Source organism: Ascidiella aspersa, chromosome 9 (assembly GCF_963924565.1).
Source record: "Ascidiella aspersa chromosome 9, kaAscAspe10.2, whole genome shotgun sequence".
Lineage (NCBI taxonomy): Eukaryota > Metazoa > Chordata > Ascidiacea > Phlebobranchia > Ascidiidae > Ascidiella > Ascidiella aspersa.
The window spans coordinates 1,057,861-1,083,285 of NC_139455.1; the positions used below are offsets into that span (position 1 = coordinate 1,057,861).

At 35.8% G+C, this 25,425-nt stretch overlaps 1 protein-coding gene across 1 annotated transcript in view; it reads left to right on the forward strand.

Annotated features, from left to right (window-relative positions):
- Positions 1–25,425, forward strand: part of LOC146131791 (uncharacterized) — a 58,036-nt gene that overhangs the window by 29,641 nt on the left and 2,970 nt on the right. The window contains exons 5-39 of the mRNA XM_083397047.1: positions 632–858; positions 3,360–3,551; positions 4,645–4,794; positions 5,165–5,464; positions 6,089–6,183; positions 6,449–6,462; positions 6,600–6,644; positions 8,693–8,907; positions 9,347–9,373; positions 10,949–11,038; positions 11,370–11,393; positions 11,607–11,669; positions 12,314–12,364; positions 12,451–12,484; positions 12,999–13,102; positions 13,568–13,630; positions 14,367–14,501; positions 14,981–15,121; positions 15,778–15,901; positions 17,111–17,241; positions 17,601–17,663; positions 17,955–18,008; positions 18,322–18,456; positions 19,034–19,099; positions 19,787–19,879; positions 20,459–20,521; positions 20,970–21,023; positions 21,097–21,135; positions 21,599–21,679; positions 22,204–22,303; positions 22,756–22,808; positions 23,327–23,449; positions 23,632–23,915; positions 24,396–24,480; positions 24,883–24,995. Coding sequence (XP_083253173.1) covers positions 632–858; positions 3,360–3,551; positions 4,645–4,794; positions 5,165–5,464; positions 6,089–6,183; positions 6,449–6,462; positions 6,600–6,644; positions 8,693–8,907; positions 9,347–9,373; positions 10,949–11,038; positions 11,370–11,393; positions 11,607–11,669; positions 12,314–12,364; positions 12,451–12,484; positions 12,999–13,102; positions 13,568–13,630; positions 14,367–14,501; positions 14,981–15,121; positions 15,778–15,901; positions 17,111–17,241; positions 17,601–17,663; positions 17,955–18,008; positions 18,322–18,456; positions 19,034–19,099; positions 19,787–19,879; positions 20,459–20,521; positions 20,970–21,023; positions 21,097–21,135; positions 21,599–21,679; positions 22,204–22,303; positions 22,756–22,808; positions 23,327–23,449; positions 23,632–23,915; positions 24,396–24,480; positions 24,883–24,995 — 3,631 coding nt within the window. The remainder of the gene's footprint in view (positions 1–631; positions 859–3,359; positions 3,552–4,644; positions 4,795–5,164; positions 5,465–6,088; positions 6,184–6,448; positions 6,463–6,599; positions 6,645–8,692; positions 8,908–9,346; positions 9,374–10,948; positions 11,039–11,369; positions 11,394–11,606; positions 11,670–12,313; positions 12,365–12,450; positions 12,485–12,998; positions 13,103–13,567; positions 13,631–14,366; positions 14,502–14,980; positions 15,122–15,777; positions 15,902–17,110; positions 17,242–17,600; positions 17,664–17,954; positions 18,009–18,321; positions 18,457–19,033; positions 19,100–19,786; positions 19,880–20,458; positions 20,522–20,969; positions 21,024–21,096; positions 21,136–21,598; positions 21,680–22,203; positions 22,304–22,755; positions 22,809–23,326; positions 23,450–23,631; positions 23,916–24,395; positions 24,481–24,882; positions 24,996–25,425) is intronic.

The window sequence follows — 25,425 nt, forward strand, 5'->3', positions numbered from 1 at the left end:
GCTCGGGTGAACGCGCTAAGTGCGTTTGTACTTTAAACCCCAATTCTTTGCTTTTACCCAAGAAGGCTTATGGTATGGGGCTTTGAAGTAATTATTTTCGAATAAAAATACCTTCGCTTTGTGAGCGTCGTTGGTATTCATGTGTTTCAATGAGTTCAAATATAAAGGAGCCTTGGACATTTGACTAAGAATGCTCAAAGGATGTAATTTTCATTTTATTTTGTAAGACATGTATGCTTTAGTGTTCTAAGCCGATTTTTTACTAAATCTTATGGGTTATATGCATTTTTCTCTTTTAATAAACTTAATAAATGTTCTTCCAAAACGCTGAATAACCCAATATTCAAAACGTAGTACTACGAGCGTCATTTACCTTAAATAAGGCGGGTTGCCGAAAACTTGTGTTAAGAATTATTCCAAATGTTTATATTAGGCAATTTCCTTCAGTATTCAAGGGAGCGAAACGGTCTCTTAAACTTATCTTACAGTCACTCAAAACCTATTACATTTACCAGGATATAAACCTGAAATCTTGAGATTTACTGCGTATCTGTTCAAAAAAATTTAAAACTTATTATAATGCCCTAATCTTCCTCAACAATCCTCTTTAACCTCATTCTCCTCAAAATAGAATCCCGAGCCGATTCTCTCTTCCCGGAGCAACTTCCCACCGAATTTGCTCTTCTGATGACTCTTAATCCCTCATCTTCCCACTCCTCCTCCTGCTCCGAGCTCTTTTCACTTGTTCCTCCTGGATCATCTTCGATTCTTGGAGTCCGCATCTGCCCACTGGAGGGCGATAGCACCCACATAGCGGTGATCATGGATTGGAACGGGAAGAAACTCGCAACTTTCAAGGTTAGGGTTTGATTTAAGTGATTTAGTCCTGACCTGATTTTAGGCTAAAAACAACAAGCCTTCACGTTTTTTTGTTTGTATTTTTTCTCCTGATTTTGGAATATTTTATCGAATAAATACACTTGTAAGGCATTCTACTTTATTTCTACTCTTCAGCCTGTCAAAATAAATGTAGGATATTATCTGTATTTTTGATCACGTTTTTGACCCGGCCTTCTAAGATATTTTAGTATAGTCATGCGCAATTTCATTAAAAATAAATACCCTGTTGGCGCGACCTAAAAAGCGTTTTTCAGGTGGCAAGAGCTACGTTTTGAACCCAAAAGAAAGCTTCCAAAAAACTTGGAAATCTGAAAAATAAGGACGATAAAGAAACACTTTTGTATGCTAACGGCCACTTGTATGAGTGTGTAAATGTGTATAAATGAATGGGTGTGTAAATGGGTTTGTGTGTGTGTAAATGTGCATATATGTGCATGTGTGCGTGTGTGTGTAGGTGTGTAGGCGTGTAATGTTGGTAATCTTGTTGCATTCCAATCCGGGGAATCCCCCGACGCTCCCTACACGAAATGTAGTCACGATTGTGACGCCACATTTGTGTGGTGGCAGCATTGTTGACGTGACAATACGCGATGTTAATGAGCCAGAAAACGCGGTTTAACAGACGTTCAATTCACAGATGTGTTTAAAGAAATGCTCAAGCCCATTGAGATTCCAAAGCCTAGTAAGATATAAGGAGCTGCCATCCAATTGTTCAATGTCCCTGACTCTTACTGACGTCATAGCTAGTGATGTCATGCTATCCACGGTGTAGAATAAACTTGGTGTAAATTGTGCAACAATGTTCGGGTAGGCTTGAGCTGCACAGTTTTCTGTTAATCTAGCATTTGTTATGTTTATGCCCCTTTTTCGTAATTAAATTAATTTTACACCTGATACCTTTTAAAGGCAAATTGTGTCAATCCCATAGATTTTTTTTATTGTATTTCGTATGAATGCGATGGGTGTGTACTTCTGCAAGAGATTCAATTACAAGGTTGGTATTTTTTTAAATCCTCACTGTCAGATTTTGCCACAACTCTGGATTTTACAATGCCATTTATGCACTGCCTAAATTAATGATTAACTGCGGCATAGTTGAAATATGTTACTCGAACTTACTCCCCTTTACAACTGCATTTAACGGCCAATAAGAGTACGACGGTATTTACAGTGGCTTGCTATTCCGATTAACTGCCAGTTAAACACATTTACTTCACATTTTACAAGCCTTGCCCGTTCGATATTTGAGTTTACTTACGAAGTTAACTGTTCAACCTAATGTTTGCAATCACTGCTCTAAGGTTTTATTGCATTTCCACATTGAAATGATGGGAAATAGAATCCGGAATATTGCGCTGATTCGATTAAAATAACCACTCAGCGGTTTAGGTGCTCCGCACTCTGATAGAAGTTTATTCTCCTGAGGTTTCTTTAATGTAAATGGCTTGCCTTTGACTCTGTCAATGTTATGAGAAATACGCATAGAGGTGTACTACTGTAAAGTGCGAAATCTTGGAGTTTGGAATGTTGTCTATTGCATGGACTTTGAACCTTACAAAGTGTCTATTTGAATTTGTTAAAGTACACGACTCTTCGATAGTATAATGCGATGCTCGATACTTTACACTACAAATACAAGTTCCTGATTCCACATGACGTTATTGCTTTTGTCAATAAACATTTAAAGTAGCATTCCAAATTTGCGCCGGTATTAAATTAGTTACCTTCAATTTTTTACTTACTATTTTTCAATAAATTCACCTTTCAAACTTAGAATATTTCACTGGGTAGTTTTGCTAAAATCCCAGTTCTGTTGAGTCATGAAGGAGTGTTCTTGATTGCGTCATTTACATGGCGTTTTGCAAGTCGAACATTGAAACTCGGTCGAACTGTGTTCACCAAATATCCCCGCCCCTGCCTTAACATGCTCATTGCTTGAACAACTTGTGAAACATGTTTCCAACTAACTGCTCACAACATCGCGTAGTGGGAGTAGGAAAGTTGTAACGCTTTATAACAAGATGTTGACATCATCGTAACATCGAGTAGAGCTCTAAAGGGACTATTTAAAAAAAAAATGCTGAAAAATTTCGTTGATTTGTTTCCCAGATCTTAAACATCCCTAAACATTTACTACATTAAATCAGAAACAAATGTACCGTTGTGTATAAAAGCCACCTTAGTAAATTGATATGTAGTTACACATGTTGTGTTTTTCCTATTTATCTCTTGATAAAATTGAAATTTTTATTTTTTCGTCAGTTATGTAGGTAAAATTAGAATTTAATTAATTGTTTTCAGATTTTTTTACTTGTTTTTATGTCACAGCTTTAAAGGTTTTTCTAATTTAGAATTTTAACGCTTTGTTTTCAGACAAAGTGCAAAACTTTCTATGAAGTGATTTTTTGAAGTGAAAAAAATGAAATTATTTAATTAAAAGTTTATTTTTATCTCCAAAGGTTCGCAACTTTGCCGGCGAGTTTGGACGTCTAGCCTTCGAGGTTCGAGACGGTTCAGTGGCGCTCTACTTCGACTGTGAGAAGCTTAAGGCACAGACCGTGACCAAGAAAGCCACAGGATCCGGGCTTAAGATTCCAGCTGATACGACCCTCTTTGTAGCCGGAAGGGAAGATGGGAAACATAATTTCGTGGTAAGTTTGAAGTCTTAGTGGAACGACCGTATGCAATTTTTTAACTAATCTTACTGTTTTTTTGTATTTTAAAGTAAGCTATTGTTTTTTAATTTATTTTAGTAATCTGATATTGACTAATTTTACTGTTTTTTAGTTTTATAGTCGCTTGGATTTATTGTTTTTTAATTTGTTTATTGAATTTTAAAACATTCTTTACTAATTTTTTATGTTTCTTTTTCACAAAAAATTTACTGAACTATTACTTTATCATGGAAAGAGCAGGCCCTGACGTTTTCAGGCGGATAACTTGGTGCTAAATTTTATCGTCAGCACCTTAAGCTTCGGTTAATCCTAAGAAACGCTTTAATTTCATTTCCATCGTCATCTCAAGGTCTTTAGCTCTCACTTAAACCTCGTAACTGTCACACGCTCGACCTAATCGAATGATCGATTGGCGTGATTAACTGGCCTAGCATTCTTGGGTGCCATCAGCCGAGAACCTCTATTTGACACGCGTTCACATTTGACTCCTGCAACTGGCAAATCAGCCAGAGGGAAAATATCGAGTCTCTTGTGTTTACTAAACTGGGTCGCTGTGCTAGACGTAGGCTATATTCGATGTGACACAGCTATTTTAATATTGCTTTAGTATTTAGCTTTTAAAGCGTTAGTTTCGGACTCAAATCTTTTGAAATCAATTTAAATGCATAAAAATAACCCACTTTAATACTGCTTTTGGTATGTGTCTTTATAAGGTAAAATTTTGTTCTTAAAACATGATTAGAGATATGAGTAAATTTATTAAGGCAAAATATACAAATAGAAATTTGTTTTTAAAGGTTTGTTAATTTTCACCCCAATAAAATACGAAAATAGCAAGACAATGTTATTTATTCTAATTTAAACTAAAAATACGTAAGAATATAAACGTTTTTAAAACTTTATTATCATTAAATAAACGTTCAAAATGCAACCTCCTTCTGTATGGGCTTTGATATTCTTACTACGTCCAACTACAACCTTCAACCATTACGCTCCAAACTTAAAAGCAGTTTTCCCAGCAACTTACTTTTCCTAAATCCCCATACAACCTCGTATACTTACCATCCAGGGCCGACTCCAAGACATGGAGATAGTGTTCGAGGCGGATGTTGCGACTGGATATTGTGACCCGGTAAACTTCGAAGCAAGCGGTGACGTCAGCGGCGACGGAAGTGACGTGGATTTCGATAACGAGGAGGAAAGCCACTCAACCGCGACGGTGAGTTTTTCTACCTAAGACTGATGTTAGTTTTGCTGAAAATCTTCAATTTTAAGGTTTTTAGTTTTAACATCTATAATGGATCTTTATGAACTTTAAAAGATCTCCAAATCCCTAATAAATCTATCAGCTTTTAAATCTTCAATTGAAGTATCTTAAGTTGTAAGATACTCATTAATTCTTCAGTTTATGAGCTACAATTCTAAAATCCAGAGTTGTGATATCTTAATAAATCTTAAGATTTAGCATATATAATCCTGAGATCTTATTATTTACCATCTCCCAAGGATCTTTAACTTTAAGATTTTCAATTGTAAGGTCAGTATCTCAAATGGAACGTTAATTCTAAGATCTTCAATCCTCTTTTCAGGTCCCAACAGAAGAAGAAGAATTCTCGACAACTTCGACATTCATCAGCACAACAGAAGAAGCAGAGACCGAAGAAGTGGAGACACCAGCACCAACAACAACAAAAGCACCAACAACAACCACAATGGCACCAACAACCACCACAACAACCACACAAGCACCAACTACAACCACAATGGCACCAACAACCACCACAACAACCACAATGGCACCAACTACAACCACAAAAGTGCCAACAACGACCACTGTTTTTGTTGAGCCAACCACAACAACAACCACCACCGAACCACTTCCTACTGAGGTTGGTATTTTTGGTTGTTTTCTGGTCTTTTTGCCCATAACTTTTGCCCAAAGTAACACAGAAAACACAGAAAGAAACGGTAATTAATTTTCAAACCAACCAAAAAACTTTGCAAGCCCTTAAAAGATTCAGAACAACTATAAAAATGGTCGTTTTATGGTTAGACTTCTGGTTGCTGTTTTGCCATTTTAGTTAAATTCAGTAATAATAAACTTCGCCATGAGCATAATGTGTCAAAACAAGATATATTTTTTCGATTATTGATGTCAAATTCTACATTTCTCATAAAAGTGCCATTTAACATAAAAACAAATAGGGCATTAAGTAAGTGTTTCATAAAGCAATCCCTGTTTTTTGCTTATTTTCTCAATACACGATAAAGTAGTTTTTCTTGCGAGTAATTTCACACTTGTGCAATCTTAAATTGACATCGCGAAACACATTATCGCCGACCCTCGGTCGTAGCTTTAGATCGACGCGATTTTTTTGGCGTCAAACCACATGAAGCATTGTTTACGTCATAATTAGGCGCGATGTTCGATCTGCAAAGTGAGCCTGGTATCTCAGTGTTGAAGAATGTTTTCTTGTGTTTTCTCCAGCTCACTTAGCCTTGTGTTTTTGCAGCTGATCGTGCACCCGAGGATGGATGTACCGCATAAAACAGACAGTAAGCATCGGATAAATTTAATTCTTGTAAAATTATGTTTGATACACCTTGAGTATTTATGCGTTTTGTAAATCGCGACCTAACGCTACCTTGTGGTTGTAATTGAAAAATCCTAATATAAAGAAACTAACTTTGTTGGTCAATACAATGCAGTTAACTGCAACTGTGTTTTTTTAACATTTTTTTATCTACTTTTTCTCCAATTTGACCTTTAAAATTGAAAACTTTTAACTAATTTTTTGACCCCGTTGTTATTTTCAATAAAAGTATTTGTTAGTATAAATTGAATTCAAAGTGATGACAATTCAAATTTTTAGTTTTTTTAACTTGAGCAAAAAAAGATGCTCTACTAAATATGTGGGACCTTAAAAAATATTGTGGCTTTGTCTGAATGATTGTTTAAATATGCTTAGTTACACACCCGCTTATATCTCATATGGCATCGATTTTAACCCAAACTTTTCGCAGAATTGGTGGAACGAGAATCAATCAAGGGTGAACAAGGACCCCAAGGTAAGGCCCGAATTTATTGTGACGTCATACGCAGACCCTTTAAAAAAGCACAATGACCGCATTTTAACAGCAATAGCTTTTTTATATATGTATAAATATTCGACAAAATCAAAACATTGTTGTAGTGATTTGACAAATAGTTTTACTCTGTGGCTTAAACAATAAAATTCGCACTCAACAAAAATACCAATTTCTGGAGTTAAATGTTGTTGTAAAGGCTTTTTGATTTATCAGGATGTTTCAAAACAAAAAAAAACACAAATAAAGAAAATGAAAAAAAGGGCGACGTAAGTTTTAAAGCCTTACTCTGCAAAAATATTTAGTTTTCGAACAAAAAAAATTAACAAATAACACTTCACAAAACCTTGTCACGCCTGACTGAACACGTCCTTTACCCCACTCCGCGCCCCTTTAGGGGTAAACAAAACAATCGTCGATTGTTCCAAAACAAACGCAGTGTGTTGGGATCGCGCCTTAGTGTTCCGCGCTTTATCGCAACGGTCTTTGTCGGTCGCTTTAGGCCGCTTTAGCGCGCTATCGGCCTTTTTTCGCGCTCGCCAATTGACACAGCTGCACTGAGGGGCGGGTTAGTCATAACAACACTTTGCTCGCGTTTCTTTGAACTGGCTAAAGTTTTAACGCACTTCAACAATATTTTTTGGCTGTTGGCTAATTTTTGTGATTTTTTGACCCGCATTCGTTTTTGACAATTTTTTTCATAAAGGTGATGCAATAATTGAGAAAAAACACAGATTAAAAAAAAAGCTTATATTTTTACCACTGTTTTGGTCTAAAGTTTTAACATTCATGTACTAAAAGTATTCAAAATACTGCGTTTAAAGTAAAAACTCACTTTTTATTGTTAGTATTCATGGTTTGTTATGGCTAGAGTTTAATCTTGTTGATAAGCATTCCTAATATTTTATTCGCAGCTGATTTTTTTCATATTTCATTCTTTTAAATTAAAACAAAGCTTACCCAAGACCCCCAACTTTCCAAATAACATAACAACACTAAGCAACAATTATTTCCGCTCATAAATCACAATTCACACACGTCAGGTGTCCAGGGCGGTGGTTAGCTGATCAACCAAGCGAAGCGAATCCGACCAAGGGATAAAGGGCTCAGGAAAATACCAACTGGGGCCTTAAGCCCACGGAACCCAACTAATGATTTTTCGCCCCAACCGGGGTTCATTTTTGCCCCAAAGCTCCCTGGGATTTCCGGGGTCAGTGGTGCGTAACGGGCGGGCGTGTGCGGTCCGTTACGCTCCAGTGCGCACGCCCAAAGCGCCGGAACCGGAAACGCGCCTGAAACACCTGTATGACGTGACAATGGGGCCTCGCGGTCGTGATAATGGTCTTTGGTACTTCGGGAATTGGCGATTTAGAATTCGGGAAATGAATATAGGCTTAACATTTGGAATAGCCAAAATAAACACTTTACTGAATATGCTGTTGCTGCCAGGGATTGTTTCAATTGTTCTTCCGCCAAATTTTATTAAAAAAGCAACGTTCCGACCAGCTATTCGGGCAATCTTCTTCAGGGCAACATAATTGCAGCTGTAGGCGGCAAAAATCTATACCTGACAAACAATAAAAGAAAGAAAAACAACTATGAACCACGTTCTAAACCACAAGGCGCGAAAAAGAAAGATAACCACCCGGTGACCGGGATAGGAGCTCGAAACGTTGGCACTTTAATAATATTTTGCCGAAAGAACAATTTTACAATTAAAAACACTTTACATTAGGCCTATTAGTTAACTTGTTACAATTGCTTTTCTGATTTTTTTTTAAATTAAGCGCCATGGGGATTTATAATAATTCGGTTAAAACATGGTTCTTTAACGTTTGAGTTACTAAGCGGTCTAGTATTGCACTTTGCATCATCTCTAAAGTTAACCCGGTAAAAACCCTGAAATACCCTCTTTAAGGAATTTTATATCCCTTATTTAAGGAGAACTTTTTGCAGATTATGGGTCCTTAAAGGATTTATAGTTCAAGTCCAGATTTTTGCGTTTTATTTAACAAGTTTTTGTTATTTAGGCGAGAAAGGCGAGATGGGTCCAGTTGGTGAGAAGGGGGCCCAGGGTGAACAAGGTATGAAGGGAATGGCAGGGGAGACCGGACCACAAGGCCAACAAGGACCCCAAGGACCACAAGGAGCACAAGGAACACAGGGAATACAGGGAATACAGGGACTTAAGGGAATGGCTGGACTCGACGGCATAGATGGACAAGACGGGCAAGACGGACAAAAGGTGGGCACATTTCGAAACAAAACCGTGTATTTGAAAACCTTTTTTTGAACAGATATCTTTTGTCAAAAAATGAGTATATTTTTTCATTTGCAAAATTATTAGGATATAATTATTTTTAATGTTTTTTTTTTAATATACTTGTTAGCTTCCCGAAGTCTCTAGCAAGATTTCTTAAATTTTGATGTACCCATTATTTTCACATGTTTAGTCACAATAAATTTGTTCTTCAAATTTGTTGCATTAACTGGTTTTCGTGCTAACCTTATGATGAAACTATTGATTTTTTAAAAAACTTGTCATTTAATATAATGATTGCTATATTGTAATTCAAATTCAAAAGTTGGTTTAAATTGTGAATGTACAGAACATGATGTTGTGTAAGTTGAGCTGCTGCTTTACAGCACATATCATTTAAACTATGTTTTATTTATTTGTACAGGGCGAACAAGGAATACAAGGAATGAAGGTGAGATTTGAAAACTTTTTAACCATTTAAATTAAAGGCCGAAATGACAAATTGAGTGAGAAGTTACCCTCCTAATAAGAGAAATTGTTCAAAAAATTAAATGGTAAAAAACGTCACTCATTTTTTGCGAAACACAAGTTTCACATTTCAAATCCCCGAAACCTACACACCAAGCCCCTGTGCATTTCAATTCTCCTGACATAAATCAGTGACTAGACTGAAATGCAGTTAAATCACTGTTAAATCGTTTAAGTCACTTAAATGACTTGACTTGACTCAAGTCTTTTTGACAAAATGGCCTGACTTAAGTCATTTCAAGATGGCTGCTTTGCAGACAGATTTTCACCAGTCTCTAACACATACAAGCGCACGGAATATTCCTCTCTATTTGCTGAAGTCAAACATTGAGCCGATTGCGTGGGCTGTAGCAACATTGCCTTGCATACAACCCATAGTCGGTGGAATTAAAAAGATCACAGACCTTCGCTCGTGTTTGCCTGTTGGTATAACGCGGTTTCCCAAAGCACAACGCACTCTCCGTCTGTTTGCGCTATTAAATGGCCTTTTTAGCCGCTTTAAAAGGAGCCAGGCCCTGTTTTTAAATGGTGCGTATGCGAAGCCACCTGCATAAATACTTCAAAATTAACCAGTTGTTTAAACCTTAATTTTGCGATTAAGGCCAAATGCTGAGTTGGGTTACTTTTAAATACTATCTGCTTGCGTTACAGATAATTTCTGTTTAGTCAATTAAATGGCTGGTTTTCAAGGCCGGTTTAAAATAGCCAGGCCTATATTTTAAATCATGTATGAGCGCTTTACAAGGTTAAAAAAGTTCTTTGAATTTATACAAAAAATTATCAATCATAAATGATTACCAATTGAGTTTATTCTGTAATCTAACCCTTCTGCAATAAAGCAACTCTTAATAGAAAACTGAGTCCTTTTGAAAAAAGTCAGTCGCCATAATTTCATTGTCAAATTAATCTCGTGTTCTCTATCAGTCCAAAACACAAAGCGATATTGCATTTCGTATATTTTTACCTATTGAGATGTAAACAAAGTACAAAACAGAAATATAAAGAGGGATGTTTTTAAAACGCTTACTAAAATATTTCTCCCAGATTTATGATCTTAGCCCCTAGTCTTCTGTTTGATTGTAGCTTCGCAAATGAAGAGATATTTACGGCATCGGAAATTAGATTTATCGTCAAACTTTCAAAATTTAATCCCATCTTAATAGGCTGTGGTCGTAAAAACGGACAGAACGAGTCACTAACTGGACGATTGGACAATTTAATGTCCAGTAATTTACTTAAAATCAATAAATCTCCTAAGCGTAATGGCTGTAGGATGTAGTTAGGAAATTTCAAACCCATACAGAAGTAGGAATCTTTTGGTGAACGTTTCATAAATTCTCTACTGTGTAAATCTCATACAGTTCACGAATTTAGAAAATGTCCGGACTTTTAAGTTTTTACGATCTCCGCTTACCAAATATATATATGGCGTTGTTTATGATTGTTTTTTAATGACGCAATACTGACAGAGTTTGTGACGTCATATTTTTATGGTTAGGGCGAAACTGGAGTTGGTGTTGCCGGACCACCAGGTGTCGCTGGTGAGCCCGGACCGAAAGGCGACTCAGCTGCTCCCCTCACTCCTGACGTAAGTAACCAATGGTTAAACCACTTAAAATGATGTTACTATTAATTTATCAACTTGTTAACACCCTTGAATCATGCGCAGTCAGCCTCTCCCCCTATTCTACTAAAAACTAAACTCTTTCATGCAAACCGATTTGATAGTTTGAATTATTATTATAATCTAAAAAACTACCTTATAAAATCTTTATAATGTCAATTCATTAAAGCCCTGATTTTGTCGTTTTATGGTGGATTTGAAATAAAATATTGACATTTTATCGCGATTTAGTTGCAAGACCCATCCACTTTTTAGATGTAAAGCCATTTTAAATAACATTATTATTTATTTACAGGATTTGCTTGCTGCAGGACTTAAGGTGAGTTTTTTATAGTAGAATATAGTTGTTAAAAATTGAGCAGAAGTTTTAATAGTTTAGAGAGGCTTAGCACGAAAAAAAGGGTCTGCTTTGAAATTGATTGTTTTTTTAATTATATATATTTTTTTTAATGAGAAAGCTCTGCCTTAGTTAGTGTGTTCCAAAATAAAACTGGTTCTTGATGAAATCCAACTTTTTATTTTTTATTCAAAGGGTGAAAAAGGAGAGAAAGGCGAAGAAGGTGAAGATGGTGAGGACGGGGAGGACGGAGAAAGAGTGAGTGGCCATTGTTATCTGCTTGTTACGTCACAATAATCTCCCCTTTGATTTGTCCTTCAGGGGCAGTTATGAGTGACTTTATTAGCGATTTAGTGCTTGCCCCAATGTCCCAAAATGTGATAAAATATTACATTGCGCCACGATCAAGCCCCCTGTAGTATAACAACCACGCATAGCATGCTGTAAAATGGAAGATAAGGTTATTTTCTTTAAAGTAAAACCAAACATTGTATCTAGTATAATTTATTATACTTTCCGGTGTCCTTGCTTTTATTTTAACAAAATAAAAGTCAAAGCATTGCGCTTTCCTTTTAAGCATAAAATAAATATGATTGATTCCACAAAATAGAATCGATTGCTATTATATAGCGAAATAAATCATAAATTCATCAGAAATATTTATTTCACATCTTGCAAATGAGGCATTTCTCCCAACTTTATAAAAATTTTATCAGATCCACCAAATAAAATACAGCGTTGTTATATTACAAAATAAATTCCGGAATGGACCAGAAATATTTATTTTATTATATTTAAAGAACCGTTATAGTTTTACTCCCTGTCATTATATCATGAAATACACAAATATACGGCGTCATTACATCGTTAAATACAACAATTTACCCCCTCTTATATTCCAGGGCCCACCCGGTAAATCAGTGATTGGACCTGCAGGACCACCCGGACCTAGTGTGAGTTTGCTTTCCTCTGCTTAATTTGCTTGCTGTGTATCTTGAGCTCATTAACTAACCGCCATCTTGTTTTGGTGCTTTTTCAGGTGTTTTCAGATATGGAAGGCTCAGGATTTGAGGTAAATCTCAACAACTTACACTACAATGTAATGTCACTGAAAATCACTGTTGACAAAACAATCTTTTAATGTTTATTACCATTTAAAAAATATAATTTGTATCCACGCTATTATTACCATTTGAATAGGATGGATACGGCTTAAGTTTATTATATACAATACGTTATAAATATTTGTGTTGCAAGATGAGATTAGAGCAACAGAATGTTGTAGAACATCCCTACTTAAGCTTTTTTTTTATATTAGAATCGGCTTTATCACTATTTCTGCTTTCACGTGTTAACCTACTGTATTTGCGGCCTCTGGGTATTTATTTTTCAAATGAAAACAACGCACAAGCCCCATAGTGACGTCACACTGCGCATAGTTTCGCGGTTTTCTGTTTCTATGCTCAATGAGTCGGAAATCCTGAGTGCCAGAGCAAACAGCTAATTGATTGTCATTGGCACGCGCTGACGAGAGAGAGTGCGATCCGGGTTAGTAGCGACGCCGCTTTACTGAACTCAAATTATTTTGTCAACAGGGTCCACCTGGCCCATCAGGCGCCCCTGGCCCCCAAGGCCCGCCAGGACCCCCCGGATTGGGCGTCAACGGAGAAAAGGGAGAGAAAGGCGACGCTGTAAGTCCGGATTTTTGTTAGCAAACACTGATTTCTATCCGCGAAAGTGTGTTTGTTACGTAACAAGGGCGCCTGTGACCCGGGCACTTTTCGAATGGCCTCATTGTTGTTTCATCTGCGCCTCGGCTTAGGTTCCCTTGTTTATATAAATTTACCTGCCGGGTCCAATTTTTGGGGCTATTAAGTAATGTTAGGTTTTCTTTTGGATTGATTAAGCTTATGTGTTTTTGCCTATTGAATTAGCACAAGTTTTACTTTTATTTTTAATTACTTCTATTATTTAGGTTTACAAAGGCTACCTAGTATTAAACTATTTCGTGCAAACTTTTGCTTTCATTGTTTTATGTTTGTCTTCACGAATTATGGATTTACATTAAATTTAAATTGTCTAAATTTTAAGTAATTCCATTGAATAGCTTTTTGAGTTAATTAGCAACTTTTATAAATATTCACTTTTTAATTCAGGGAGTTATCGGACCAGCAGGTCCTAAGGGCGAATCTGGAAGTGATGGAATCGACGGAATAAATGTGAGTTTAACGAAAACTAACCACGAATTCCACCAATGTGCGTATGTGTGCGCTTTACTTGTATTCTCAGCATTTCTCTTCTCAAGAAACTTCTAATCGCTCAACCTTTCTGTGGTGAACATAGGTTTTTCTCCTAGACGATTGGAAGCTCATATTTTACCACTTTGTGCGTGGTTTCCTTGTAGGTGGTCCATTCCTTCCTGTAATGAGCCTAATTGCAGCACAACTCTTAAACCACTTTGCTTCTCTGGATTAAATTGACGTTGTAGTTGATTCAGTTCAAAGAACCTAATAAACGACACAAAAACCAAACTTCAAAGCACATACGTAAGTAGGTGGCATTTTTTGAACGTTTGGGACAAAGATTCATTTGAATCGTTCAAAATGCTACCTATTTTTGAATGGGCTTTGCTATTTTATTCTACGTCCAACTACAACCTCCAGCCCTTATCTTAAGATTTATTCGAAACGTTCAAAATGCTACCTACTTTTGCATGGGCTTTAAAATTCCTTCTATGTCTGACTAAAACCTCCAGACTTCTGTTAAACAACCAAATCTATTTCGAAATCGCTAAACCTTCATTTCGAGAACAAACACATCCATGTTTCTCAAAATCTTTACAAAAATAAGAAGCGAAATCAATTTCAAAATCTAGGCCATCAGAATGGCACTCTCCACCAGTTTTAAAACACAAGATTATGGCTTAAAAAAAGCAAAACAAAAAACTTCGCTCAGTTGGAAAAGTTGTACCAGCGTCTTTCACTTCATCTCACAAACCAACTGCGACCCGAGGTCAAGCAGCACCAGAACCAGTGGCGGAGACGTTTCTACGGAAAGCAGGAACCGCAAGGAATGACGTCATCACACGCGGTAATGACGTCACTCACCAAAAACTGCAGTTTCTCTCCTTGATCTGAGATAAATCTTTTTTCTGCTTGCTACAGGCAAAATTTTACTTTTCTTTCATTTCAAGTTTTCAATCTAACTCTTTATTGGTTTTCGAAAAAGAAAATATATAGTGACTTTATCCAAAGTTTGTATTTTTCCCAATATTGAGTTAACTTGTCTGTCTTCAACTTTTCTATTACTTATTTTTCTGTTTTTTTAAATCTTTATTTTTTGTTTCATCTAACTCTTTATTGTTGTTTTCTAAAAACAAAATCTTATGTGACTTTATCCAAATTTTGTATTTCTGCTCAATATAAAGTTAACGTCCATATCTGTTTTTCATTTTTTCTATTACTTATTTTTATATTTTACTCAAACCTTTATTTCGGTTTCTTTTCAAACTGATTTAGCCTTTCTTCCTTACACTCTCTTATTTTGCCTTTTTCTCTTCTCTCTCGAAGCCCAACCCCAGCCACTTGGTGTCGTTTCGAAGCAGTGAGCGCTTCGATGGTCGTGATTCAATCAACTTTGGAGCTTCACAAAAGCGCATCTATATGCCTGACGGGTTCGGGCTCGGTGGCAGTGGCAGCACCACGAGACTGGTAGGTTGCCACTAGTCACTTGCCACTAGTCACTTGTCACTTGACACTGATGTTTCCATCACATCAACTAGGCCTTGGTTACTAGTGCCACTACATTGTTAGTAACAAGATGCGTTTTCTTAGGTTGCCACTTGTCACTGGCACCTCTTTATTCATGTTTTTATTCAAATTTTCATATTTGATCGTTTCTCGATATCTTTACTGAAAGTTTAACGGTTTTGTTGTTTGTTTTTTTTTTTGCACAAACTTTGCCAGTTTTAACTGTTCTTCATACAACAATAATTATATTTTTTCACTGATATAATCTTTTGTTTTCTGACCGAAATTTTTTTTTCACGACTGACAAGTCACATTCTGTAACTGCCTCCACTTTCTGATTGACAAGTTTGTCCTATTTTCCTCTCTCAACCTTTAATCGTGTACTATTGACAACTGCAACGATTTCATTCTTCTGTTTTCATATTTCTTTAACTTCCGACCACAGGACAAATCAAAACCGAAAATAGCCGAGCACCAAACTTAGAAACACGAACATAATTTGTATTGATGAAAGACACACACCAACATATGTGTAATAATTTGTATTGCTTTCTTCTCCAAATGTAAAGTCCTAATCAGTAGTTTATCGCCACAACCTCGACCTGTATTTCCTTCAGGGCACACCTGGCCAACCTGGCCTTAGCATCAAAGGCGAGCCTGGCGTCAACGGTAAAGATGGCGCCCCAGGCCCACCAGGCCCCGCTGGAACCTGCTCGGCCACCCGATCAAATGGACCATCAGGTCAGTTCCTAACATTTATGATTTGCTACTCATGTAGGCTATTGTATAAGCAAAATATGCGATTAATTATTCTGAAAACAATTTCAAATAATCCTATTTAATTCAATATGTTTTAGTCAAAATTGTGTATTTTTTAGCCGCTTTAATTTGTTTGGGCTTCATCTTAATTCTTTGTTATTAACAATCACAAGGTATTATGACGTCAATGATGAATATTGTTTCTCTAGAATCTTTCAACAATACCTGAAAGTCTAACAGGCTATTTTCTCATTTTATTGCGAAAGCATTCAATAGAAGCGTTGTTGTTTTCAAAACAACTCGAATTTTTGTAAATGCACAAATGGTGTTGTTTTTGATAAATAAACGATAGTTACGGAGGATTAGTCGCAAAAACAGCTGCGTTTTAAAAGTCCAGCAGCTGGTTGCAAGCTACGTTGTTTTACAACGTGACTAGAGAGTGGCGTTTAGCGATTTTGCAAAGCCTATATCTCTGATATCCATTCGCAATCACACCAAACTGGCTGCGCCATTCCACCTACGCACTTGTAGGAGCTTGTTAATGCAGCCCAGAGTCCTTCTGTGCGGTTTTTCCTTGAAATTTCGGCCGCAAATTTTTCGTCGCGCCTTCTTAAGTGGTTGTGTGGGGAGAAAGTTAGCGGGAAAGTGACGGTTTGCACGAACTCGGCCCAAAACCGATGATTGCTTTTTGCGGCAAGATAAGTGGACACTGCCGGTTGTGCAAGATGCAAGTGCTATCCATGGCCGCGATATACCTTTTTTCTTCGTTTTTTTTGCGTGCGCTGTTTCACTAAAGTTTAGTTTTATGGGTACTACCATCATTATAAGTAGCATAATAATTTAACCTTGGGATTTCATACTTGTAATGTCATAATTATGACATAGTATCATCTTTACTTGATATTCTTTATACTTTTTTTTCGTAATTAAAGTCAGTCATTTCCTAAGACGTTAAGAAACATATATTTCGAACATTTGGTTTCGAATTACAACAATCCAACTTTTGTAAAGAAGCCATTATTAAAAATTGTTTTTAAGTATATGTGTATTAAAAAGATGAAATAATTTAAAAGTTAAAATCTTGACAATATATAGTCAAACTTAGTTCATCACCTCCTCCTTTGTTTAAACGACTTCAAGTCTGGTTTATTTATTCTCTAATTAACTAACCATTATGACGTCACATTGCAGATGACGAGGACTCTGAAGGAAGCGGAAGTGACGAATCAAAATCGAGGGTTACTTCCGGTTGCGCCGAGGGACTTCCAGGACCCCAAGGAGCCCCAGGACCCCAGGGGATTCCCGGACTTAATGGAAGCCACGTAAGGAGTAGATTGTGTTTATTAAGAACCTGATTTTTAAAGTTAATATTAAGTTAGATTGGAAGGTTTTGATATTTTAAGGTTTTTAAGAAAGTTTGATATTTAAAATTTACAAAAATTTTAGATAAAGCCTAAAATATAAATAGAGTTTTATTTACTGGGAGTTACCAGATAAATTTAGCTGGAATTTCCTTAAAGTTTTCTACACTTAATTTTGGTGGTTTAAAACACCCTTCATTTTTTATTATTTATGATGGCTTTAAAACCTTTTTAAAACTGTTATCCTATATAAAATATTCCAATGTCAAGAATTATTTGATAGTTCTTTATTTTCTAACAAGGATAAATTTTTACTTTAGGGAGAAATGGGACCCATGGGACCCCAAGGACCACAGGGGCTTACTGGAAACCACGGCGCTCAGGTTTGTGTTTCGAAAATCTTCTCTTAAATCTGAGTTTTTGGCGAAACAATTTGCGAAAATCTCGAAATTAAACATAACTAAGATTCTTAGTCTAAAAATTCAATTTGTGCGAGTTTTTGGTTTGCTTCATCTCGAATTGTTAAGGTTTTGTGTCAACTCATTACGCCTAGATTTATTTGGTTAGTTTAAAATAATTCTGCAAAAACCTTGAAATCTAAAATTTTATTTTGGTGTAAGTTTGGGTAACTTTTGCATCTTTATTTCAGTATTGTTATTTATTTCTTGGTGTAGGGACTGAAAGGTATGACTGGAGAAAAAGGCGAAAAGGGAGATACTGGTGCAGATGTAAGTGGAAAGTTTTAAAACTTTAATTACCAGAAAATATAAAATTAACTTAATGTTTAACCCAGACTTTCATTTCTTAACATTAATCGTTACCGCTATTTATTTTATCATTTAAACAAAAAAAAAACTAACAAATAAACTTGCTTGTTGTAAAAGTTGTGGTGAACATTTTTATGTATTTAGTTACAACAATATTTGTTTTCTTCGTTTATATTTGCGCAAATTTTATTTTTTTACATTTATTTAGGGATTTAGTTGATACATTTAATGTCCTTAAAAAAAAAAAAATTACCATAAGTTGAATTATCTCCAGGGTAAAGACGGCACACCAGGCGCCGCCGGGCCACAAGGACCCGCCGGAAAAGACGGTTTCCCAGGGGCCGATGGCCAACCCGGAACCAACGGAATTAATGGCGAACGAGGACCTGCTGGAGTCATGGGACCACCTGTAAGTAGAAAGGACAAAAAACATGCGATTCTGTAAAAAAATCAAACATATATTGCTGCTTAAAATCCTCCATACTTTTCAGGAAAGGATAGTTTGAAAAAAAAGTTAACAATTACAGAAAGGTATATAATAAATCACAAATTCCATATAGATAAATGCGTCATTGTTTGGATGTTCCAATACATAATTGCGTGTTTTTGCTTTAAGTTTATAACAGCTCATAAAATAATATTTTTTTTTCAGGGTTTGGAATTTAGCTGTATTTGATTTTAGCATAATAATAAAAAGAAACTAATGACATTGATACTTAAACTAAAAGCAAACGGTTATTGATAGTGTGGTTAAAAAACGTAAAAGGCCAAAATAAGTTAAATCCCATTCATATAAATACTCCATTGTTTAAGCATTCCAAAAAAAACAATATGCAAGTTACAACTGTACGATGTTTCTACAGCACATCCATTAGTTTTGCAAAGTAGATTGATTTTGATCCTAAATACAAGTTATACACATACCCACATACTTATGGCATTGCTACTTAAATACAAGCATTTTAATCACTTTTTGTTTTTTACAGGGTCCACCTGGCGAAGTTGTTACAGTTTCAGCAAATCGCAGTGACGAACCACTTCCAGCCACCAAGGCAAGTATTCGACGCTTGTGTTTGTTTTTACTCGGTTATAAACAATTCTTTGGCGGAAAATAACCAAGTACTTTGAAATTTTGCACACAACAAATAAAATTTTTGCTTGGCGAAACGTTATAACGCCTCGGGTTAAATTTACTTTTTTTTGCTCTTAACCGGTTTCTGCAACTTTTGCCTCAAAAACTTTGATTTTAAACAAGATTGCTTCGAGCATTGTGTAACTAGCAAACAGATTATCACCAAGTGTTTGTTTTATGCTTTACCTGCAGCATTTTGAAGTAAAAACCTACGTTTTTCTTTATATAATCCTAACATCGTCCAAAAATTTTAATTTTTTACACCAAGTTTAATTTTAGCCTCGTTTGTTAATGTGTTTTGTAATGTCTTGTCTCCTATTATGTAAATTGTATTGAGGTCTCTAGCTTTTAAATAACTACCGGTATAATAACTAATTTTTTGGTACCTGTACATCATTTGAATGTATAAAGCTGATTTTGCTACAGATTTAAAGTATTTCATCCGATTTTATTCCAGAAAATCTTGTAAATCTACTGAAAAATCAGAAAACATGATTAAATTTGCAAAAATCAAATAAACAGAATTTAAGAATGTAGGTCAGTCGTTTAAAACATGAAATAATTTTTAATAAAAGTTCAAACATTATTGAAATCATTTTTTTTTTAGGGTCAGAAGGGTGAACCTGGCTCCATCATCGGCCCCGACGGAAGCTTGTTGGTGTCCGGCGAGCAAGGAGAACCAGGACCCATGGGTCACAAGGTAATTCCCCTTTACCCCCGCACCAAGCCTTAAACGATAACACAGGCTTTCCTTGTGTCCTACAGTTGTACGCGTACTAGGGAAATAAAACTCTTTGTAAAAGTGTGACGTCATAAACTATAACCACTTTCTAATACGTCATTTCTTAAAAATTCGTTTATTGTTCTCACTAATTATTAACTTCTTGAAAGTCCGTATGTTCATTTAAAAATCTATTGTTAAATACCTAAATTTTAGCGTAAATCGACACTGCGTATTGATTGAACTGTAACATCTGTAGCTAAAGGTAGGATCTGTAAGAGTACAAAAATCCACTATACGTAGGGTTACCATACCGTGGTCATTTCTAAAATTTGTCCTTATTTTGGGTGTAGTGTCTTTTTATCTTAGCAAATGGTAACCCTGACTATTTACAGCTCAGTTGTTACCACTGTAACCTCAGCACAGAATACCTACAACTATCTACTACTAAACCGTTGTTATCAGGCGTAGTAATAACAATATCAGCTTCTCTGGTAAATGCAATTGATAACCAACGTTTCGGCAACTTATTCAATACTACTCTTGTTGTGTTGCCAGGGTAACGCTGGAGTCAACGGCCTTAACGGCGCCAAGGGAGACATGGGAATGCCAGGACGCCGAGTGAGTATACCTGTGCTTACGTCATCATATACGACGTCACATGCAAGCTTGAACGTCATGTTTCAAGTTTCGATAGACATGGTCTTCTAAATGGCAATCATCGTTCGTTAACTTTCTGAAACCTATGATAGTTCAATATTTCCAATGCTTTTACAAATGAGAACAAGTTTAGGTTGTAATTTCAACTTTTAATAGAAATAAATTCACTTTAAAAAAAAATAGTGAAGTTCCTAAACTCTGTTTGGGCAGTTTGCTCTTAAAATCATTTTACCACCAATCAAAGAAACTGTTTTTCGGCTTATGCGTTTTAGAAATCTCATAAAATATACAACCCAGTAAATTAAATTGAACCTCGAATTAAAAAATAAATATAATACAAAAATTACCTCAGAAAAACAAACCCATTTTCCAATTCGGAACAAGTTTTTTACTTATTTTTTTCTCCCAGGGTCTTCGAGGTGAAAAGGGACCCGCCGGACCCGCTGGGCCACCAGGACCTCCCGTAAGTACAGGGATGACGTAATTATTAGTGACGTAGTTGTGACGTAAGCGTGACGCGTGTGTTTTTTCTCCAGGGCGAAGGAACCGGTGGATTTTTCGGGTCGGGATCTAAGGTGAGAAAAATTTTGTAAAAAAACAAAAAACTTTTAAAATTGATTTAAATAACTAAACTTTGTAAAATTATTTGTGCGTTTTAAAAGTTTTTGTTTTAAACAACTTGCTAAATATTTTGTATTGGATTTTACATCTTTTTTTTATGCATATTTAAGAAAAATACCGCTTGTAAACAACACTATGTCGTTTCTATCGAATATTATGGTTTTGTTTTATTTTACCCAAATTACAAACAAAAATAGTTTTCTGCAACAAACAGAATTTGTAAAAGAATAAAAAACAATCTCGGACAATGTTTTTATTGTTCTTACGATCGCTCAAAGCTACCACGCATTTCTTCTAAAAAATCACACAATTATTTGTATGGGCTTAAAATTTACCATTTAATGTCATCTCTCCATAATTTAAGTCACCCTTACTTAACGTTGTGTTACGTCACTAACGGTTGTGTTACGTCATCAGGGTGAACCAGGACTCCAAGGCCCACAAGGACCCCAGGGACCATCAGGACCCCGTGGCTTCGAAGGATCAGCCGGACCCCAGGTAACCCCCTACACCAGCGCTACTGCATTTAAACTACTATTTACAATGCTTTAATAATGGTGATGCCAAAAACAGCGATTTTAAAAGTGTAGAATAACAAAATTCAGCAGGAAATGAATATATTACCTTTATAACAATATAGTTTGGGTTAAGTTTCGAAATACTCAAAGTCTTGTCCTTATTTTAGTTTCTTTTCCACTTTTAGAAGTCGTTTACTTGGCGCATTAGAGTTGATTTAACTTCCGTCACAAAAATCTTGCAAATAGTCTAAACAAGTTGGTATTTTTTTCAACAGAAAAGATTTTAACAGAAAAATAATTTAATACAATTAAAAAAATGTTTTGCCGTATGTGATATCCGCTAAATATGTTATCAAATTAAACTCGCTTCAAATCGAATATCAAACTCACGTTTTCAAAATTACTTTAAACCACAAACAACATTTCAGCTTTTCTTATAATTAACATTTTTTACCGTAAAGGTTCTTTTTGTGTTCCTAACCAATCTTGTGGGGGTATTTTTAGGGTGTTCCTGGACGCCCAGGCCCCCCTGGACCCTCTGGAATCAACGGCGCCGACGGGCGACCCGGCCGGAACGCCGAGGTATCCACGCGAAGCACCGACGGTAAGTGTGACGTACCTACTATAATTGCGCTTCGCTTAGCTTTGAATGTAAATTGTGGATTAAAGCGAGTTTAATATCGAGTTAAATTACTCTGTATTGTTAATGTAACAAACATGAGTTTATGAGATACACGGTTACTTTTTGAAAGCTGCATTGTTCAATGTTCGAAAAAAACATTAGTGACGTCATAGTATCTTGTTTGTAGTAGTATAATAGAGTAGATACCAGATTTACCTAGTTTAAGAATTATGATTGACGACGCACAAACAAGTTTTAGCCTAAAAAAACACTACAAAGAAAAAAGAGCAGACAAACGCGGTTCTACATAAGTTATTAACCCGAAAAAACTCGTAATTTGACCACGTCGAGTAGTTTGTCATCTCTATTGTTACGTCAGAAACATGAGACGATTTAAAACACGCGCTTAAATGTGTTTTTGTTTTGTTTTGCAGGAATGGGAATCACAAACTTCCAAAACATCCAGGATATGCAGGACTTATTTGCGGTGGGTTTTTTTATTTTCTCTGTCCTTGAAATTATTTATGCGACTATTATTTAGTGATATTTTAGAGGTTGCGCCAAATGGGCGTATTTTGGGTATTTTACAAACAGTATGACGATTCTTAAGGTCCGTTCAAAACTTGATCATGGGCGAAAAAATAGAAATAACTGTTTTGCTAAACTGTAATTCTAAGTATTTCTTTTACCACAGTCTTGGTTCCATTGTTAAGCTGTAATAAAGAAAATGCCAAATAAGCGAAAAAAAAAAACGTTTTTTTACCGTTTTTTAAGCCAAACGACCAAAACGTTTAAAATTATAGGATTCACTATTCGCCAACTTACCCGAGGCTTTAATATTACCTTTAAAATCTAGTTAGCAGCAGCATTCTTTCTGGTTGCAAAACAAGCAATAAATAAACGTTAAAAAGTAGGGCGAAAAAAATTAAATTTACAAGATTTTAGTGTATTTTTTTTATACAGTTACCCTTTTTTAGCCAACTAACCCACCTACTTTCCCCACAGGAGGTGCGCGACGGAACTTTCGCGTTTGTTGAAGACAGCCAGGAGGTTTACGTGAAAACAGCTTTCGGTTGGAGGCAGATAATGCTGGCCCATCCCATGAGACCAGCGGCAAAACACGAAGAGGTGAGAATTCTTAAAAATGAAGTTCCTTGTACTAACAGAATGTAGCAGGCGTTGGCCTATATACCTCGTTGCTTCCTAAATGAGATTTAAATTATTTTTGTTAATTTAAATCATAAGCAGCTTCAGAAGTACCAGATCGCAGTTGTTAATAAACACTAAATTTTACCACTTTTATTTTGCAGCCAATCGACCCGCCGACTACAACCCAAGCCCCAACTACAACAACAACAACGACCACCCAGGCCCCCACTACGACCACTGCGGCCCCAACCACCTCCAGAAGGATCCCTCGTACCCGGCCCCACAACAGACCCCGCCCCACACACGCCCCAGAACCCCACCACTCACGAGGACTTCACCTAATCGCTCTAAACTTCCCCCTAAGGGGTAACATGAAGGGAATTTCGGGGGCCGATGGACTCTGCTTCACCCAGGCTAGGAAAGCAGGACTACAGGGAACTTACAGGTGAGATCATTATTATCAGTCGAGGTTATATTTTGATATTTTTGTTATAAAAGGGATTTTTTAATCTTTTTTTGTTTAAATAATTTTTTGAATTTTTTGCTCTTTTCTTTTTGAAGTAATTCTTTTATTCTTTTTTTAAAGGAACTTTTCGACTTTTTTGCTCTTTTTTTCTTAAAAGGATTTCTTTATTTATTTCCATAAAAGGGATTTTTGAGGATTTAAATTGGCTAATATTTCTTTTTTAAATATTATAAATTACTTTTCTTAGCTTAAGATCCAATATGACTTTTATCTACGTCCTAATAATTCCTAGGTTTTAGCTTTGGTTAGATAAAGATTAAAAGACTCCTTATCATATAAACTCTCGCTAGTTGTAAACTAGCTTTCAATTCTTTTCGTTCTTATTTATTTTTAGCCTTTATTTATTTACCAGGCAACTGAACAGCCTCATTTTTACCAATTTTTTTTACACTTTTCCAGAGCATTCTTGTCTTCGGTTGACCAAAATTTGCAATCTATTGTTCGACGAGCTGACCGACATAACGTACCAATCCTCAACGCCAGGGTAAGTCATCTATAATCATTATTTTATCTTTATTTCGACGATTTTCATTTGAGTTGGACATTGTTGGACCGAAAATCGGTTTCATGCTTTTTAATAATATATATATATAAGTATTTTTCACTGGGCTAAATGAAACTAGATTTCCTGCGTTTAAACTATACTTAAAACTGCTTTTTGTAAATGTCAATTGATTTTTTGAGTTGGTAGAAATTGTCCAAAATTTTTGGAATAAAATGCGTCGGACATCCCTAAATGTTTCACTTGTTCAAATTGTTCTTGTCTTGTTTTATACTGTTTTACAATTCTACTTGTTGCAGTTGTTCAAATTGTTCTTGTCGTGTTTTGTACTGTTTTACAATTCTACTTGTTGCAGTTGTTCAAATTGTTCTTGTATTATTTTAGGGCGAGTTTCTCTTCCCGTCTTGGAACTCCATGTTCAACGGATCCGAAGCAAAGATTGATCCTTCCAAGATTTACTCGTTCGAGGACAGACAGATCATAAACGACGCAAGATGGTGAGTGATAAAACTAAATACTCGCTTCAAATGTAAATACACTACTCGAAACATTTTTTTATAATTTTTTTATATTACTAAATGGACATAGAAGAAAATATCATTGTACTTGTTTTTAAAAAGTATATGTTAGGATTTTAAAATAGTTTTTGACGAGATTGCGCCTATGCTTAGTCTCTTTTCTCTCCAATTTAATTGTTATGCGCCATATTTTCGCATTTATTCTGCAATTTTTTTAAACTTTAAAGTAATCTTACCCAGAACCAATCTTTAAATGCAGCCAATTCAAACCACCCACAATAATATAATAGGTTAGGAAACGATTGGGCAGGTCAACAAAATTCGCCAATTTATATCCCTTGATTTTTTGTTTTATAATAGTTGGGTAATTATATAAAATACCAATCAACCGATATAACTTTTTTGGACC